Source organism: Gallinula chloropus, assembly GCF_964237585.1.
Source record: "Gallinula chloropus genome assembly, chromosome: 28".
Classification (NCBI taxonomy): domain Eukaryota; kingdom Metazoa; phylum Chordata; class Aves; order Gruiformes; family Rallidae; genus Gallinula; species Gallinula chloropus.
Window position 1 is genome coordinate 3,111,106 of NC_140113.1, and position 17,378 is coordinate 3,128,483.

Consider the following 17,378-nt stretch of genomic DNA (forward strand, 5'->3'; position numbering starts at 1 on the left):
CCTCACTGCTGCTTCGTGGGTTGGGGATGTGCAGCCCCCTCCTCGCCACAGGCTGCCAGATCCTCCCTCCAGCTGCTTTGTGTCTCGGTGTGCCAGGGCATTGTCTGCGAGGGAGCGAGCGGCGGAGGCAGCCTGAGGTCACGCAGCATCTCCCCAGCATCCTCCTGCTGCCTGCCCTGCTGACTGTGTCCAGGGGAGAAACTCCACAGGCCCTGGGACATGAGCCCCAGCACCTGGGCCCCAGCACCAGCCCAGTGGTGCAACAGCCAGCAAATGGTGTGGGGCCGAGTCCCAGTCCTGGCTGGTCTGGCAGAGGGGATCCCTGGCTGGGGGGACGCGGTCCAGCCCCGGTGCTGGAGATCAGAGAGTCTCCACTGGGAGCCGCTTTGAAGCTCAGCTCCCCCCAGGAGACCTCAGCCTATCGGTTCCCTCGCACGGGCCGGCTTTGACCCCGGTGATGGGGCACCCGGGCAGGGAGAGGTGTCCGGACTGTCCCCTCCCCACCGCCCGCGGGGGCGGGTCGCCCTGCCCGCCCTGCCCGCCCGCGGGATGCAGCGGCCCCGTGCGCAGCGCCGAGCTCCGGGGGGGCAGAGCTGGGACCGGGACCCCCGGCGGGGCAGAGTCGTGACCCCGGGAAAGGCCGCCGCGACCCCGGGAGCAGCGGGACGCCGAGCTGGGACCTCGGGAACAGGACCCGGAACGGGAGGCGGTGTCTGGGACCCCCCCCTCAGGGCAGAGACAGGGACTGGGACCAGAGGCCAGGACCCACCCCGAGGGCAGGTGCGGCCGCGTCACCTGCGGGTCTCGCTGGGGCCGGGACCGGTTACTGGGGCCGGCGCTGGGGCCGGTGCCGGGGCCAGGCCGGTCCCTGCCCCCGTCAGGCTCCACCCCGGGCGGTGCGGGATAAAACTTGGGGCACCTCCCCGGCAGCTCCGCGTCAGGGCTGCGCTCGGACAGGCTCCAGCGCTCAGGAGGGGGCACCGCTCAGCACCGCGACCCCCCTGGGAAGTTTTGAGGGTGTTTTTTTTTTATCCTCCCTTCCTGCTACCGGAGGCAGCTGAGCTCCAGCCGCGCCGGGGAACCGCGGGGCAGCGCTCCGGGCTCGGTGAGTGGGGCCGGGCCGGCTTTGGGGGGGTCCTGGGCCGAGCTGTGGGAGGGATCCGCGGACCGGGGCTGCGCTCGCTTTTCCCGGAGCGGGAGAGGCGACTGCTGGGAGGGAACGCGGCAGAGCCCCCCCCTCCCCCTCCCCGCTTGGGGTGTCCGGGAGCGCTTCCCACCCGCCGTGACCCACCGTATCCCCGGGCACTCCTGGCTTTCCCAGCTCCCGGGGCACGGGCAGCGCAGCCGGTTCCCCTCGCTCCGGTTGCCGGGAACCCTGAGCGCGGCCTCCCGGTGAGGGGGTTGAGCCCCTCTCGCTCCTTGCCGCGTCCCGGGGACAGGCCCCGAGCCCCGGCGTGCCGAGCTAGTGGTGGGGGGCTGCCAGCGGCAATCCACTCCGTGCCGACGGGCGGGCAGCGGCCTCGGGGCGCGCCGTGGCCAGACTCCGGTGTCTCGGCAAGGGCTCTCCGGCCCCCGCCGAGGCCCCCCCCACCCCCGGGAGCAGGAGGCGCGGCGGTGCCGGCAGAGGGCGCCCGCGCTTTGCTGACTCATAGCCCCCCGGGTCGTCCCCCCCCGCCCCGGTGAGGGTGCCGAGCCGGGGCCCCGGGGCTGCGGTTTGTCCGGTCCGTCTGCGTGTCGTGTCGTGTCCTGTCCACTCCCCCGCCGCCCCGCTCCCGGGGAGGTCGGGACTGGAGCAGCTGGGTCGGGGATCCCCGCTGCGGAATTTGGGGGGGTGGGAAGGAGGGAGGGAGAGGTGAGGGGAGTCAGGACCGGTCCGGGAATCGCGGGGTGGGGGGCTCAGCCCCACGTCAGAGCAACTCCCTGTAGCTGTAACGGCGTCACTGGGTGACCGGCCGGGTGCGTGTGACCGGCCGGGCGTGACCGTCCGCGGGTGACTCTGCGTGTATGTTCGTGTACCCCCCGCCCTTTCCGCTTCGGTGTCCCCGCGTCACTCGACTCCGGGGGCTCCGGTTCCCGCCCGGCCCGGCCCCGCGGGCAGTCCCCTCCCGCCGCAGCCTCCTCCGGTGCGGAGGCCGCTCACCGCCCCCGCCGCAACGCTCCGGGCCGCCGCCCGCTCGTGTCCCGCGTTCACCCCTTCCGCGGCTGTCGGGCCTCGCACATCAACACCCCTACCTTCCATCCCCCCGCCAATCCTCCCCCCATCTCCCTTTCCCGGTCCATCCCGGCGGCTCCCGGCCGCTGCCCGCCGCCCCCCGCCGCTGCCCCGGGGCCCCTTTGTTGTGCGGCCGGGATTATGAATGGCTCCGGGCGCGAGGGCGCGCGGGGGGCGGGAGGGGGCGTGGCCACGCGGCCGCGTGGGCGGGAGGAATCCGGCCGGGCCGCCCTCCCGCCGGGCCACGTGGGGAACCCGCGCCCTCCTCCCGTTGGCTGGCTGAGCGTTTGGCGCTCTCCCATTGGCCGCGGCGCCCCCGGAGGAGCCGGAGTGAATGAGGGCGAGGCCCCGCCCGCGGGACGTTGCTACATTGTAACTTCCCCCCCTCGCTCGCGCCCGTTCCCACCCCCCGGTCGGCGCTTCGCGGCGGCGGCGGCTGCTGCCGGTTCGGCGGGTCCGGCCCTAAAAGCGGGAGGGAAGGGGGGGGTGGGGGGGGGGACTGGGGGGAAAGCCAGGAGGCCTCGGCGCCTCCCCGCCCCTCGCCGCGGCCTCCGGGCCCCGCACCCCGCCCCCAGACGCCCCGCACAGAAAGGAGAGCGGCGGAGAGGAGAAAGAAAGGAGGCGGCAGAGCGGGCAGGGCGGGCAGGCAGCGCTGCTTCCACCGCCCCCCTCCCGCAGGCAGCCGCCTCCCCTCGCCCCGCGGCCCCGCCGGCGGAGCGGGAGGAGAACGAGGGATTTTTTTTTTTATTATTATTATTATTTTAAATTTTTTTTCCTATTTAATTGATTTTTTGCTGGGGCCGCGGAGGATCCGGCCCGGGGATCACCCCTGGTTCCCCCTTTCCCGGTTCCTCCCGGACCCCGCACGGAGGACTTGAAGCGGAGCCAGAGTTCCCGTGGGTACCGGCGGGCCGTGCGGCGGAGCGGGCCCCGTCTCTCCTTTGTCCGCTCCCCCCCCTCCTCCTCCCCCCCCCCTCCCCTCCGCTTCCTCCCTTCATTCCACCTCCCCTCCGCGTTCCTGCGTCGCCCCCCGGCACCGACCGACCGCCGCTTCCCCCCCGCAGGTCGGCGGATGGACCCGCAGCCCGGCGCCAGGAGCTGCAGCCGCGGGGCTCCCGCCTGCGAGGTGGTCCCGAACGAGCCCCCCATGAACCTCTACATCAACACCACCACCGGGACCCGCTATGAGCTCTCCGTGCCTGCCGAGGAGACGGTGGAGGGGCTGAAGCGGCGGCTGTCCCAGCGGCTCAAGGTGCCCAAGGAGCGGCTGGCTCTGCTGCACAAAGAGAGGTAGGGCTCGGGGGGGGGGGGGGGGGAAGGGGGGGACCGCCGGGGTCTGCACACCCCCCACACCATCCCATCACCGCCACCCCCCCTCCTCCGGCAGTAGGGCTGGGCGCGGGGGCGGCCCCCTCGCACCGGGCTCGGCACCGCACAAAGGCTCCCGCCCCCCTTCCCCCTGCCTGGCCCCATTCCTCCGCGGGTCGGGGCGGGCAGAGCCGGGGGGGGGGAGCAGCAGCCCGGGGGGCCGCGGGCGGGGGCGAGCCGGGGCGGAGGGAGGGATGGGGGAAGGCGGCGGGTGGGGGGAGAGGCTCTGGGCCGTGCTGGGGACCGGAGCGCGGCCGCCGCCCCCTCGCTCGGCCCTTGCCGGGGCTCCTTTGTGGGCGGCGGGCCCCGGCCGTGCCCCGCGGGGGCTCTGCCCTTTGTTCTGGGCTCAACTTCGGCGGCGGCGCGGCCCGGCCCCCCCTTCCCACCCGCCCCGACCCCCAGCGCTGGGAGGGCCGGGGGCGGCCGGCGGCGGGGGGGGGGGGGGGGGGGGAGTAGGGAGGAGGGGGGGAGGCGGGATGTGGGGTGGGGGATGTCCTTTGTCTGCTAAAGGCCCGGTCCGAGGGGGCTGTGCAGCATCCCCCGAGTGGGGCCGGGCTGCTCGGCGCTGTGCTCAGCCCCGGCCTGGAGTAACTTGAGGAGTCTCATTCGGATCGGTGAGGTGGGGGGGACACAGTGTGCATCTGCCGGCACCGACGGCTCTGGAGGCAGCATGTAACCCCCCCTCCCGGTGCCGCCTCCCCCCACCCCTGCTGGTCCCAGCCTCTCCCACCTCCCCCTGTGGGCAGGTTTCCTGGGCCATGAAGCTCTGTGTTGTGTGTCCGGCCTCCCCCCGCCCCCCCCCCCCCCCCCCCCGTCACTCACCGGCTCCCTCTCCCAGCTTACCCATGGAGGCAGCTGCCCCCCCCGGCCCTGCCCCACACCCCGTTTGTACCGTGCACAGAGAAGGGGTACCCCAGCAGTGTGTTCTGCCTCCCCTAGGAGTGCAGGGGGCAGATGGGGCAGAGGCAGCCGGGTTCTGGGGTCCCCTCCTGCTTGTCAGGTGTCAGAAATGTTTGGGGGGGGTGTGGAGGACTGGAGGGGACTTAATCCCTTGGGAACAGCCAAGCTTGTGGTGGGTATCCCCCCACATCAGGGCGCGTAGCCAGGGCCTGCTGAGCCTGTGCTGACCTCGCTTTTGGCATCTGTCTCCCCTTGCCCACTCCCTTCCTTCTCCCCTTCCCTCCCCCTCTTTCCCCAACCCTCCCACAGCCGACTCAGTTCTGGGAAACTGCAGGACCTGGGGGTCGTGGAAGGAAGCAAGCTGACGCTGGTGCCCACCGTGGAGGCCGGTTTGATGGTAAGAGGCCTTTCTCTTTTTCCCCCCCCCTCTTGCTCCCTCCCTCCCTCCCACTCGTCCCCATCTATTATTAAAGCCCCGGGCGAGGATGTGCTGGCAGCCCTGCGGCTTGGCGGCCCCAGCCCTCGCTGAGGAGGCAGCTCAGCTCAGCTCAGCGCTGGGCCGGGCTCGGCAGCAGGTTTAATATTTCACTGCTTTCTCAGGGCTCGTGTAGAAATAGTGGAAGTGACATGTCATCCCTCCCCTCCTGCCGCACAGACGCCCCCTCCTTCTCTGCATTTGTAATGTTAATAAAACACACACCACCACCATTCCTTTCCCCCCCCTTCTTCCCCCCCCTTCTTTTTTTTCCAGTCCCAGGCGTCCAGGCCCGAACAGTCGGTGATGCAAGCGCTGGAAAGCTTAACTGAAACTCAGGTGAGAGAGGCTCGATGCTGGGGCAGCAATGGAGACAAAGGATGGGAAGGGACTACTGGGCCCTGACTCTTCTTCCCTTCCCCAAAATTAGTGCTTCGTTTAGGTTTCGCCTTCCGAAGGGGTTGGGAGTGCCGAGGGTGGTGCCTGGGGCGGGCACTGTCATCCTGCGCAGCGCCGAGCGCAGGGAGGTCCCACGCTGCAGCGCTCGCAGCCCAAACAAGCCAGGGAGGGCAGAGGCGCTGGGAGGTGAAGTGACTCACTCAAGGTCACGCAGCAGGTCGGCGGCAGAGCTGGGCAGCCCTGGGCCCTGCTTGGGGGTGCAGGGCTTGAACCCCTTTTTACTCCCCCCTTGCAGCAGACTCCTGTCCCCTTGGTGCAGTGGCAGGGCTGGCTGCCTGCCCCATGGCTGGTGGTGCGCATCGAGGGGGGGGGCACTGAGCTACTCAAGGGGTTGCAGAGCCCAGTTTCTCCTCCCATCCTTCTCCTTGGAGCCGTCCTTGAGGGGTGTGTGTGTGGAATGCCCGAGTGTTCCGTGCGCCTTCCCCAGCGGCCTTGTGCCGGGGGCACCCAGGAGGAGGGTGCGTGGGTGGGAGCAGGGAAGGGGGGGTGGGGGTGTGGGGGGGGTGCTGCTGCTGGCGGGGGCCGCGTTCAGAATAACCGTGAAGTTTCTTGGCGGCTGGTGGGGCGGCCTCAGCACGGGAGGTGTCATGGGTGGGGGGCTCCTCCGCCCGCTGCCTGTGGGGAGGAAGCGTTCCCAGGGCTGGGTGAGCCGCGGCGGGTGCGCGCGCAGCCCCGGCTGCCTGCCGCGAAGGTGGAATTTACCCCCAGCCGTGCAGGCCCTGCTTCTTTGTTTTCAGGCTCTTTATTATTGCCGTCAACTCTTTTCCTTCCTCCTCTGGCCAGCGTTGCAGTTTAGGGGTTTTTTTTTATCTTTTCAAGGTGTTGGGGTCGTTTTTTTTTTGTCTGGTTGGGGTTTTGTTTTGCTGAGGGTGGTGAAGCTGGGGGTAGAGCTGTGCTGGGGCTTGCCCAGGGCAGGGGGGGAGCTTGGTGGGGGCACAACTGTGCCTCCGTGCCCCCCTCCCCGCCCCTTCCTCCTTCCATCCCCCTGGGGATGTGGCAATGGCTGGGGCTGCCCCAGCGTGGCACGGGAACCTTCAGTGCCCAGCAGTGCTCTTGGCTGCCTGGGGTGACCTTGACTTTCGGGAGCTGGTTTAACCCTGTGTGGGCCAAGGGAATAAGCTGGTTGCTGCTGCTGCCACCCCCTGCCCAAATCCTCTGGGAGCCTGGTTTGCTTCTGGGGTGCTGTTTGTCCTACCTGGGGGGCAGAGATGTGGAAGGGGTCTGGTGCACTGGGGGTCCCAGTGCATGTCCTGGCCTCAGCCCTGTAACTGTTTCTGGTGGGGCTGTGAGGTGGGATGTATCGAGGGGGCAGCAGGGCACCCATGGAGCTGTCTGGAGTAGGGGTGCTTGGGGTACCCTCTGCATGTGGGGCGGTTTGTAATGCCTGACCTGACTCCTATCAGGTGGGTGACTGCAGTCCCTCCCAGCCAGGCACAGCAGGGGCAGAGGAGAGGTGTTGGGGGGGGGCCTGTGGTCAGGTGGCCCCCCCCAGGACCAGGGGAGGCTGGTTTTCCCCTGAAGGCTTTGCCGGGGGGTGTGTGTGAGGGGTGCTGGGGGCCCCAGCAGCCTGGGTGTGCCGCGGCAGGCGGGCGGTGTTGGCTGTGGGAAGCAGCTCCATGCCTCCCTGCCCACTGCAGGTTCCTCCCGGGTCGGTGATTCAGGAAGCTGGGGCTGTGCAGGAGGAACCGCCAGCACCTGGGGGGCGGGGGGGTGGGGGGTGGGGAGGGTTGGGGCGAGGGGGGGCGGGGGGGTGGCAGGAAACCACTCCTCTCATTCATGCTTTGCTCGCTTCTGCCTGCGTCACGCATCCTCCGGCAGCGCAGGGAGAGCTGCTGTGCCGACTTCCTCTGGGGGTGGTTGGGGGGGGGGACATGACCAGAGCGCTGCCACCCCCTCCCCACCCAGGTCCCTGTGGGGAAGCAGGGGGTGGGTGATGCTGTGCCCCGGCTGAGTGGCGTGGAGTCTTCCTGGAAGGGCTCACCGCGCTTCCTTCCTTCCGCCAGGCACGCTCGGCCCCCGCTTTCCAGGGAGCTGTGCCCGCTGCCCCAGCACCAGAGCGGGCAGCTGGCATCCCACCCTGCGGCTGCAGCCCCTCCTTGGGTGTGGGGGGAGCAGGGATGCTGGAGGAACACAGCTGAGGGGCTCTGGCCTCCTGCCCCACAAGTGTTGGGGCAGTGGGACCTGGCTGCTGGTGGCAGCTGTGCTCAGCTGGAGGGCATGTTGGGGGAGCTTGGGGGGGGTCATTTCCTGCACCCCTCCTCATCCTCTGATTGGGACAGTCATTCCTCTCTGGCTCAGTCCAGATCCAAAGTGGGACAGCTCACCTGTGTTTATGTGGGGGGTGCTGCTCACCCTGTCTCTGGGGCATTGGGGGGGGGAGTGTGTGTTGTGGGGGGCAGCTCCCGCTCTCTGCCAGCCCAGGGAGTGGGGGGGCCGGGGTGACGTGGGGCCAGGCGTTGGAGCGAGGCGGGAATGCGGCGTTCTCTGACTCATCCGTGTTTCTGAGAAGCAGCTGGGAGACACTTGCCCTGTCCCTGTGGGCCCTGAGCCCAGCTCGGTGCAGCCCGATCCCCTCACAGGGCTTGGCCAGGATCCTTGGGGGGACCCCTGTGCTCAGGGGTGCTGGGGTGGGAGTGGGGGGCCTGGTGGCTCCAGATTCCCACCCCATGGGTCTGTCCCCGTGGCAGTGCGGGCTGGGAGGGACGGGGTCCTTCCCGGCTGCCCGTGGGCGGCCGAGCAGGCGGCTGGGTGGGACGTGTTTGCATTGGAGCGGCCCGGTTTCGCCGGGGGGGTGGGGGGGGTTGGCAGCGGCGTGGGGGCGGGTGCTGGGAGCCCCGGAGCTATGCTCCCGCCAGGCTGGCCGCCCTGCCTGGGGCTCAGCGCTGTGCCTCAGCTCCCAGTTGCTTGTGGGGTGTGGGAATGATGTGCTGTGAGACCCCCTCACCCCCTTTTCCAGACGTGTCAGGGATGGGGGGGGGGGGGGGGGATGTTAGTGTGGTGCCCCATGGGAGAAGTGCCTGGCAGCGCAGGCTTGGCGTGGGTTTGGGGTGCTCTGGTTTCTCCCAGTGCTGGTGAGGGGTCAGGCAGGGCACAGGCAGGTGTGAGTCAGATGAAGTGGGGAGGCGGCCCCGGTGACGTCAGGGTGCCCCGGGGACGTGTGTGGGGCTCCCCCCAGCAGTCCTGGGTGGGGACCTGGGGCAGTTGGTGTAGTGGGGGGGGGGCATCATGGGTTGGTGTGGGTGGTCCTACCCCAGGTGCCTCCCCTTGGTGTATGGGAGGGGGCTGGGACGGCTGTGACAGGACCCCACTAAAGATCTGGGTGAAAGGAGAAGGATGGGATCCCTTCCTGCACAGGGCTGGGCTCTGCTGGTGCCAGGAGTGGGGCTCAGCACCCTGGTCGGGAGAGCGGTTGCCATCTGGACCCGCTGCAGGGGTCTGTGGGGTCCCAGTGTCTGTGCCCTGTGGGAAGCATCCCACCTGCGCTGCGTGCAAGAGCAGCAGCAGGGCTGGGGTGCTGCAGGAGCAGGGGGGGTCAGGGGGGGCTGTGAGCAGCCGCTGCCCATCCCGGCACTGCCACCCGCGGGGAGCTCCATGCCGGAGTCGTGCCGGCTGCGCTGGTGATGCCGGAGAGGCTGTCGTGGCTGGAGCCGGGGGATGTCGTGACTGAACATGATGGGCCCTGGCGTTAACAGGGGGTTGGAGCTGCCAGCTGAGCATGTGTCCATCCCCGGCTGCAAAGCACGGGGAAACTGAGGCAGGGTCTAAGCCACGGGGCAGGATGGGACCTGGGGTGGCACAGCCAGGTGCTGTGTGAACGCACATGCGTGTGTGTGCGCGCGCATGCGTGTGCCTGCCGTCCTCTCCCGCCCCCTCGCCCCGTAACCTCCGTGTCCAGAGCTGCAGTGTCTCCTTCACGCCCACCTCTTCCTCTGCAGCCTCCGCCTGACATGCTCGGGGCTTTGCTGCTGGTATTTTTAAAGCTGCTTTTCCCACGGCTTCTCAGAACCGGCCTCCGCTGGAACGGGGCGCGGGGGAGCCGGGATGGGGCTGGGGAGGAGGAAGGGAGGAGGGGAGGGGGGTCAGGGGGAACTGTGTGTGTTTTAGCTGAGGTGCCAGCCCTCAGCTGGGGGATGGGGGAGGGTCGTGGGGGGAGCTTGGAGGAGGGTGGCTCAGTGGGGTCTGCTCAGGACCCCCTGCCTCATCCTGCTGCGGGTGCTGGCTGCGTCCTGAAGGTGCTGGTGGGGGTGTGGGTGGGTGACGTCTGCTGGGAGCCGTGCACGGTGCTGCACGTGACGGGCTGGGAAAGCCAGTCCTTGCTGTGCCCTAGAATAGCTCTCGGCTGGAGGGGGGGGCGGCAGTGGCGTCATCCCCATTAGCTGTGACCCGGTGTCCTGCCCACAGCCCTGCCTGCGCCCTTCACCCGGCCAGGCAGTACGCTGGCAGGGGTGAGAGGCACACACTCCCTCTGCACCCCTCCCCTGCCTCCATCCCCAAGAGCACACAAAGGCAGGGGGAGGGGGGGGGAGTGGGGAGGGTGGGGGGAAGGGAATGTCATGGCAGCCCCAGACACACCCCCCCAAAGGGATGGGGGTGATGCTGAGTGGAACTGGGGGGGGGCTCCCCTGTTTCCCAGCACAGATGTCGAATGATTTATGTGTCTGGGGGAGGGGGGGATAGCAGGTGCTGAGGGGTTGGGGGGCCCCCCTTTTCCCCAGCCACGACCTGGGCAGGGTCAGGCACCCGCTCTTGTCTCCGTGCTGCAGCTGCTGCATCACCTGCCTGCGCTGCAGCCTGTGGGGTGGGCAAGGCAAATCCTGCCCGCACAGCCACTATGCTGGGTGTCCCCCCTCCCCTGGGCTGCCTTTGTGGGGGTGGGGGGGCGTTGCTGCCCCCTCTCCTGCCTGATAGACGCGGGGCTATCCCCACGTCACAGCAATGTGTGCAGCAGGGACCTGACGTGTCCTCACCTGCTCCTTCCCCATCCCCTGGGCGAGACAGCCTGCACACTGTGCTGGGGGGGGGGGGCTGCCCCCCTGCTCTGTGCTGGCCAGAGGAGCAGCACTGGCCCTGGGGGTGGGCGTGTGGCTGCGTGGCAGCCCTGGCTGCGGCTTCTGCCTGTCCCTGCCCGCCGGGTGCTGGCGGGAGCACCCTGGCTGCAGCAGGCTCACCAGCACCGCGGGCGGCCTGGTGCAGATGTATTGGGTGGGGAGGGCAGGGTGGAGGAAAATGCCCCCCTTCCCCCAACCCAACTGCCCCCCTGCCCTGAGCTGTCAGCTGATGGAGCTGGCACCAGACTGGGGGTGCGCAGGGGCGATGGCTGCACTTGTGGGGAGGGGGCTGCCCCATCCTTACAGCAGCATGGCCCCAGTGAGGGCATCAGCCCCCTCTGCTCGGTACCAGGGTATGGGTGGGGGGTCCATGCAGCGGTCAGACTGTGTGCTGGGGCTAACGGGGGGGTGTTGTCTCTTTCTTCCCAGGTCAACGACTTCTTGTCAGGCCGGTCCCCGCTGACCCTGGCCCTGCGCGTGGGCGACCATATGATGTTCGTGCAGCTCCAGCTGGCGGCTCAGCAGAGCAGCGGGCAGCTCCAGCACCGGCACGTCATCGCCAGCCGCGGCGAGGCGGGGGCTGCCGCCAGCCCCCACTGTCGGACGCTGCACGGCGGCACCGGCTCCGGCTTCACCCGCATCCCCGTGGTGCCAGCGTGCCAGCAAAGCCCAGCCCCCAGCCCCACGCCTGCCACACCGCCCCCCCCCATGTACTGTAACACCCCTCACCCCACTCCTGTCACCGCCGGGATGTTCCGGTCACACGGGGCCAGCGCGCAGACGGTGAACAGCAGCGTGGTCTCCTCCTGCTCAGAGGTGAGTTGAGCCCCTGGGGTCCCGCTGCTTTTTGGGGGGAGCAAAGGGTGCGATGCCCCTCCTTGCCTCAGTTCCCCCACATGCAGAAGAAGGGGAAACTTCTTCCCTGCCCAGTTTGCAGGATGTCCCTGGGGGAGGTTCAGGGCTGGGTGGTGCGATCCAGGTCTTGCTTTGCTCATCCCTGACCCCGTGGCCCAGCAGGAGCTGCCTCCCAGCGCTCTCTGCTGCTGCTTCCCTGCTTCCCCTGCTTGCATGGCACGGCTGCTTGGGGTGGGAATATCTGCCAAGACACACACCCCACCCCCTCCCCCCCAAGGCTGGGGGTGCTACTGCACACAGGGCAGTACCTGCAGCACCCTGTTCCCTGCCTGCTGCAGGGGTCTCCTGGCCCAACTGTCTTTGCATGGGAGCAGCAGGGCTGCATCCCCACCCTCCACCCCACCTTGCCCCCTGCCCAGCAGCTGACGCCGTGTCTCTCCCGTGCAGGTGGAGTGCGGCACCCGCGGCAGCAGCCCCCCGGGCAGCAGTCCTGCCCCCACGGCCCGATCCCGCAAACCCGGGGCGGTCATCGAGAGCTTCGTCAACCACGCGCCTGGGGTCTTCTCAGGGACCTTCTCTGGTACGTGATGCTGCTGGGGGCTGAGGGGGGGTGACATGGGGGCTGGGGCAGGGAGGGGGAACAACAGAGGGGGGGGTTGGACCTGATGATCTCTCGAGGTCCCTTCCAACCCTTAAGATTCTATGAACAGCGTTCACCTCACGCCCTCCTCTTCCTCATCTCACGCCTTCCTCTTCCTTCCCGCAGGCACTTTGCACCCCAACTGCCAGGACAGCAGCGGGCGGCCGCGGCGGGACATCGGCACCATCCTGCAGATCCTGAACGACCTCCTCAGCGCCACGCGACACTACCAGGGCATGCCCCAGTCCCTGACGCAGCTCCGCTGCCAGACGCAGTTCTCCTCCTCTTCCTCCTCGCCCCCTGCCTCCCCGGACCTCGCCACCAAAACTACCTCAGAGCCGCTGCCGGCGGCCGCAGCATCCCCCCCCCTGCACCCCGTCGTCCAGTGCCAAAGCCAGATCCGGATGTGCAAGCCCAGTGGTAAGTTTGGCTGCCTCCACACCTTGGGGATGGGGGGGATGATGCCAGCCCTGGTGGGGTGTGTGTGTGGGGGGGATACGCTGCTGCCCATGTGTCATGGTGATGGGCAGTGCTGGGAGAATGTGGGGTTTGGCACCTCCCGTTTGGCATCAGGGTCCTCCCACCCTGTGGGGCTGGGGGGTGTTTGCAGCCAGGGTGGGCAGAGGGGGTGGCTAGGACCCCCTGCAGCCCACAGCCCTGAGGAACTTGGGGGTGGGCACAGGACCCCCTGCAGCCCACAGCCCTGAGGAACTTGGGGGTGGGCATAGGACCCCCTGCAGCCCACAGCCCTGAGGAACATGGGGGTGGGCATAGGACCCCCTGCAGCCCACAGCCCTGAGGGGCTCAAGAGGGGGGACACAGACAACTGGGGCAGAGGTTTTCTGTCTGACCCTGTAGAGGTGGGGGGGATAGTGGTACCCCAGGGGTGCTGAGAGAGGTCCCCCCACCCCAGCCCCACTTTGATCTCTCTACCAGCTGCAAAACCCTTTAGAGAAGAGGGTCCCCATGGGGTGTGGGGGGACTGGAGTGTCCCTGTCTCAGTTACCATAGTGTGGGTGGGAAGGGGGACAGCAGGGGGAACACTGAGGCTCTGCCCCTTGCCCACCTCCCCATTTGCAAACCTGCCAGCCTGGCCTGGGGGTGAAGGTGGGTTTGGCTGAGGCTCCTGGCACAGCCCCCCCAGGCGCTTGTGGGGTGCACACCTGCGTGCCCTGGGGCCGGAAGGTGCCCGCCCCATCCCTCCCTCCTTCCCCCCCCCCCTTTCCCCTCCCCTCCCCCGATTTGCTTAGAGAAAAGAAGTGAAACCGCTGGTGCTGGGGAGAACCTCCCCCTGCAGTGATGTGTCCTCCTGGCGCTGGCTGGTTCACCCTGCCTGGCCTGACCCCCCCCCAGCACCCCCAGCCCCTCAGTGTGGTTTTGTACCCCCCCCCCCCCCCACCTCCTTCCAGCCAGCCCTGTGCCGTGGCTCCATGATGGGGAAGCCAGTGCTGGGGGCACTGGTGGCAGGGTGACCCCCAGCTCTGCCTGATGCCAGCCCCCCAGGTCTCCCCCCAAAGAGCTCTTGCAGGGGGGCTGTTGAGTATGTTGTGCCCCCCCCCCATTTTTCCACCCATGATCTGGAGGGGGATGCCAGCGTGTTTGCGGTGTCAGGGGTGGGGGGGCTGTGCAGGGAGCAGTGGTGTTGGGCTCTGATGATGCAGCCGTGTCCCTATCCTGGGGTGGGGGAAACTGAGGCAGGAGAGGAGCAGAGCTGCTGCATCCCCTTTGTGTGGCTCTGCTGTGTCCCAAGAAGACCCACACCCCTCCCCTCCAACCCTCCCCCAGCCCAGCTGCTGGGGGGATGGGCTTTTGGTTCTCCCAGCCAGGTTCACTCTGGAGTGGGATCCCATTTTTTCCCTCTTCCCGGTGCTGGAGCCCACGTCTGGAGCTTCAATTGTTTGTCCTCCCACGCGCCGCAGCGGGGCCAGGCCCGCGCCGGCTGCCGTGCCGTGGCAGAGGAGGCAGCCAGGGCCGGCACTGCTCCCCCATCACTGGGGAAAAGCCCCCCACACACCCCCCACACCCCCCTGAAAATGGCAAAGCACCACAAAAGGGGCTTCTCCCTCCCAGTTGGGACCAGTCCCATGCTACCCATCCAGAGGGGACCCAGCTTTGGCGATGCCGGCGCTGTGCCGCGAGGCGATGGAGGGTGGTGATCCGTGGGTTGGTTCTTCCTCACAATACCCCACCCCCACCCCCATAGCGACCCCCCCCCAACCTTTTCTCCCTCCCCCCACCTCTTGCAGGGGATCGCTTGCGGCAGACGGAGAACCGGGCGACGCGCTGCAAGGTGGAGCGGCTGCAGCTGCTGATGCAGCAGAAGCGGCTGCGCCGGAAGGCTCGCCGGGACGCCCGGGCACCCTACCACTGGCTGCCCAACCGCAAGTCCAGCCGCACCAACAGCAACAGCAGCGTCTCCAGCGAGGGCAGCCTGGACCTGGACTTCGAGGACTCAGTCTGGAAGCCGGAGGTCAAGGCGGACATGAAATCTGAGTTTGTCGTAGCATAAAGAGAGAGAGAGAGAGAGAGAGACCCCCCCGTGCCCGGGGAAGGGGCCTCCCGGGGGCTGTGGACTTGAGGCGGTGTGGGGTGAAAAGAGGGGGTGTATGTGTGTGGTGGGGCGGGGGGGGTGTGGGGTGTGGGGAACCCGCTCCCACCGCCCCGGCTGGCGGTGGTGTCGTTTCTGTTGTCACGGGCTGGATCTCCTCCAGATTTGCTGTCTCCTGCGACCGGCCGCCTCGGGACCAGCCCTGCCTGTGCCGAGGTTGGGGTGGTGGTGGGGGGAAGCATTTCATGGGGGTGGGAAAGGGGTAGGGGGTGTGTGTGGGGGGGAGGGCAGCCTTCACATAGTGTGTGTGTCCCCCACCCCCCCTCCCTCAGGGCTTGGTTTGGGGGAGACAAAGGGGGCCAAGCAGGAGGTGCTGCCCCCTCCCCTCCACCCCCTCTTCCTCCTGCATCCTCCAGGATCGGGGAGGGGGGGGTCCCAGTGCCTGGATGGGGGGGGTCCCTGGGGGATATCGAAGCTGCTGCTTTGCTGTGAAGTGAGGTGCAGCAGGGTGGGCACCAGCCCCCACCGGTGTGTGTGTGTGTCATGTGTTTCCCTCCCCCCCGCCCCATCCCAGTGCAGGCAGGAGGAGATGAAGTCTCTTTCGGAGGTGCTGGGGCCCCCCCAGGTTTGGGGGCCGTTTGTTTTTTCCTTCCCTTCTATATGTAGCATCGCTCGGCTGTGGGGCTGGGATCCCCCCGGGCAGCTGGGCTGGGGGGGGGGTGGGGTGGGGGGGGGTGGTATGGGGCGTAGGGCTGGGGTTGGGGGAGTGTATGGGAGGAGCTGGGGGGGTTGGGAAACACGCGTGTGCCTGGGTGCCACCGGCCCCGCTGCTGCAGCCGGGGGTGGGAGGGTGGGATTTGGGGGTGGGGAGGTGGGAGGTGGGTTGGGGGGGGGTGTGCAGTGGGGGGGTGGGATGATCCTTGTTCTGGGGTGGGTTTTAGTTTTGTTTTGGGAGGGGAACGCAGCGGTGCCTTCCCTTCCATGGTCGAGACCAACTTCCGAGTCGCTGGACTCCTTCTCCCACCCGCCGCCACCCCTGTGCTTGGATGGTTGGGGGGGGGGGGGTGTGGGGGGGTTTTTTTGGTCTTTTTTTTTTAACTTAAAGGAGAGAAAGAGCAAAGAAAGGTGGAAACACCACCCTCACCCCCTCCCCCCAAAAAGTAACCCTGTCTGCAAGCCGTGGGGCTGATATTTATAGACATTAATTACCCGACTGAGCCAATACTGACATAGTCTCACTTAGGCCGTAGGAATCCCAGTTCTTGTCCCACTTTGAGTTCATTTTCTTTTTTAATTTTATTTTATTTTTCCGTTTGGTCAGGAGATCTGTGCAAATAGAGAACCCCCTGTGATGTGGTTTGGTTATTTTTTTTTTTTGTCTGTAAAAGTCTTTTTTTTGTGTGTGTGTGTCTGTGTGTGTGTGTCTCTGGGGGGGAGGGGGGGGGGTTGGAGAGAGCGTGAGGCTTTCGGTCTTTAATATTTTATTTTTTATTTTTGAAATAAATTTTGGGCAGTCTGGAGGCAAAGCAGTGCTGGCTGTGTCCCTGGGTGGGGTGGGTTGAGGGGTGTAGGGGCAGCCATGTCATTCTTTCCCCTCCACCCCAAACTCTCCTGGCTGTGGCACCTTGAAGTCATTCACCTTCAGGGGTGGGGTGTAGCTACACCTGTGTTCAGCATGACATGTGTGTGCACACACCTCCCTGTACCCACAGCCCTCTGTCCAGCCCCACATCCATGCTCAGCACTGCACATGTGTGCACACACCTTGCACATGCATCATGTATGGTGTGGGGGGGGGTCCATGTGTATCCTGGCCCCTAAAGTGAGGAGGGAAGGGGGTGCTGGGCTGCCCTGGGCACCCAACTGTGGGGACGTGCTGGGCCTGGCGTCACCAGCGCTTGCCAGGCGCTGGTCCCTAAGCCGTGGGGCTGTGGGGTGCTCGCCCGACCGGGTGAACCCGGCGCGGTCCTGGCTACACCAGGGTGCCGCACCGCTGCCCCGAGGAGCTGAGCTGGTTCCACCGGCTGGGCTGGCTGCCGGCACCATCCCTCCCACGCCAGCCTCGCCGGCCATCCTGTGTCATGGTGGGGCAGCCACAGGCTGGGATGGGGGGGGTTCAGTGGCCATGAACCCGCTGCTGCCCTGATGCCTGGTTCCATCCCTGGCGCTGTGCCTCAGTTTCCCCACCTGCCGGTTTGTTTCCCACACCCCAGGGAGGTTGGCGATGGCCCTGGGACATGTGTCACCCCATCCTGCACTGGGACACGCGTCAGCACCTGCTTCCCCCACCCCCTTCAACTCCGGGGGTCCCCAGGAGGAAACTGTGGAGGCTGGCGAGCAGTGGTGGGCTGGGTGGTGCCACAGCTGGGGTCAGCGTGGGCTGGAGTGTGGGGATGCGGTGACATGGTAGGTACCAGGACCCCCAGGTCCCCAATGCACCCCAGAAGTGGGGGGGTGAAGCCCGACCTCAAGGGCTGAGCTGTGGGGCTGTTACTTGGGAAGAGGGCAGGAGAGTCCCCAAACCATCATATGTCCTTGTTGCCCCCATCCTGCACCCTGGGGCCAGAGGGGATGATCCAGAGCTCAAGAGGGCCTCAGCACCCTGGGGCAGGATTGTCCCACGGGGGCTAGTGGCTCTTCCCAGGGGTCCTGCCGTGGGGCTGGGGGGGGCCTGGCCAGCCCCCAAGCCCCTGAGGGTAGCTGAACGCTGGAGGAAGCCGGGGCTGGGAGAGGAAGTGGCTCAGGTTCCTGCGGTGACATGTGCCGCACCGGGCGTCCTGCTGCCAGCGCCCTGCTTTGACGTCATTTCGGGTAGAGCGAGCCCCGGGCCACCCCCCTCACCCCCCTCCGACACCCCCGGCCCGCACTGCTCG

At 67.5% G+C, this 17,378-nt stretch overlaps 1 protein-coding gene across 1 annotated transcript; it reads left to right on the plus strand.

Annotated features, from left to right (window-relative positions):
* The first annotated feature begins 953 nt into the window (after positions 1 to 953).
* On the plus strand, positions 954 to 14,535 carry MIDN (midnolin). Its single transcript, XM_084276550.1, has 8 exons — positions 954 to 1,105; positions 3,277 to 3,502; positions 4,790 to 4,877; positions 5,232 to 5,294; positions 10,892 to 11,278; positions 11,765 to 11,897; positions 12,084 to 12,377; positions 14,204 to 14,535. The coding sequence occupies exons 2-8, from the start codon at positions 3,285 to 3,287 to the stop codon at positions 14,464 to 14,466; spliced, it is 1,446 nt and encodes a 481-aa protein (XP_084132676.1). The 5' UTR covers positions 954 to 1,105; positions 3,277 to 3,284; the 3' UTR covers positions 14,467 to 14,535.
* Positions 14,536 to 17,378: the final 2,843 nt, after the last annotated feature.

Coding starts and splice junctions, on each gene's coding strand:
- MIDN (XM_084276550.1), top strand. CDS start 3,285: ATGGACCCGCAGCCCGGCGCCAGGAGCTGCAGCCGCGGGGCTCCCGCC. Junction 4,878..5,231: donor CCGTGGAGGCCGGTTTGATG/GTAAGAGGCCTT, acceptor TTTTTTTTCCAG/TCCCAGGCGTCCAGGCCCGA. Junction 11,898..12,083: donor CTTCTCAGGGACCTTCTCTG/GTACGTGATGCT, acceptor TCCTTCCCGCAG/GCACTTTGCACCCCAACTGC.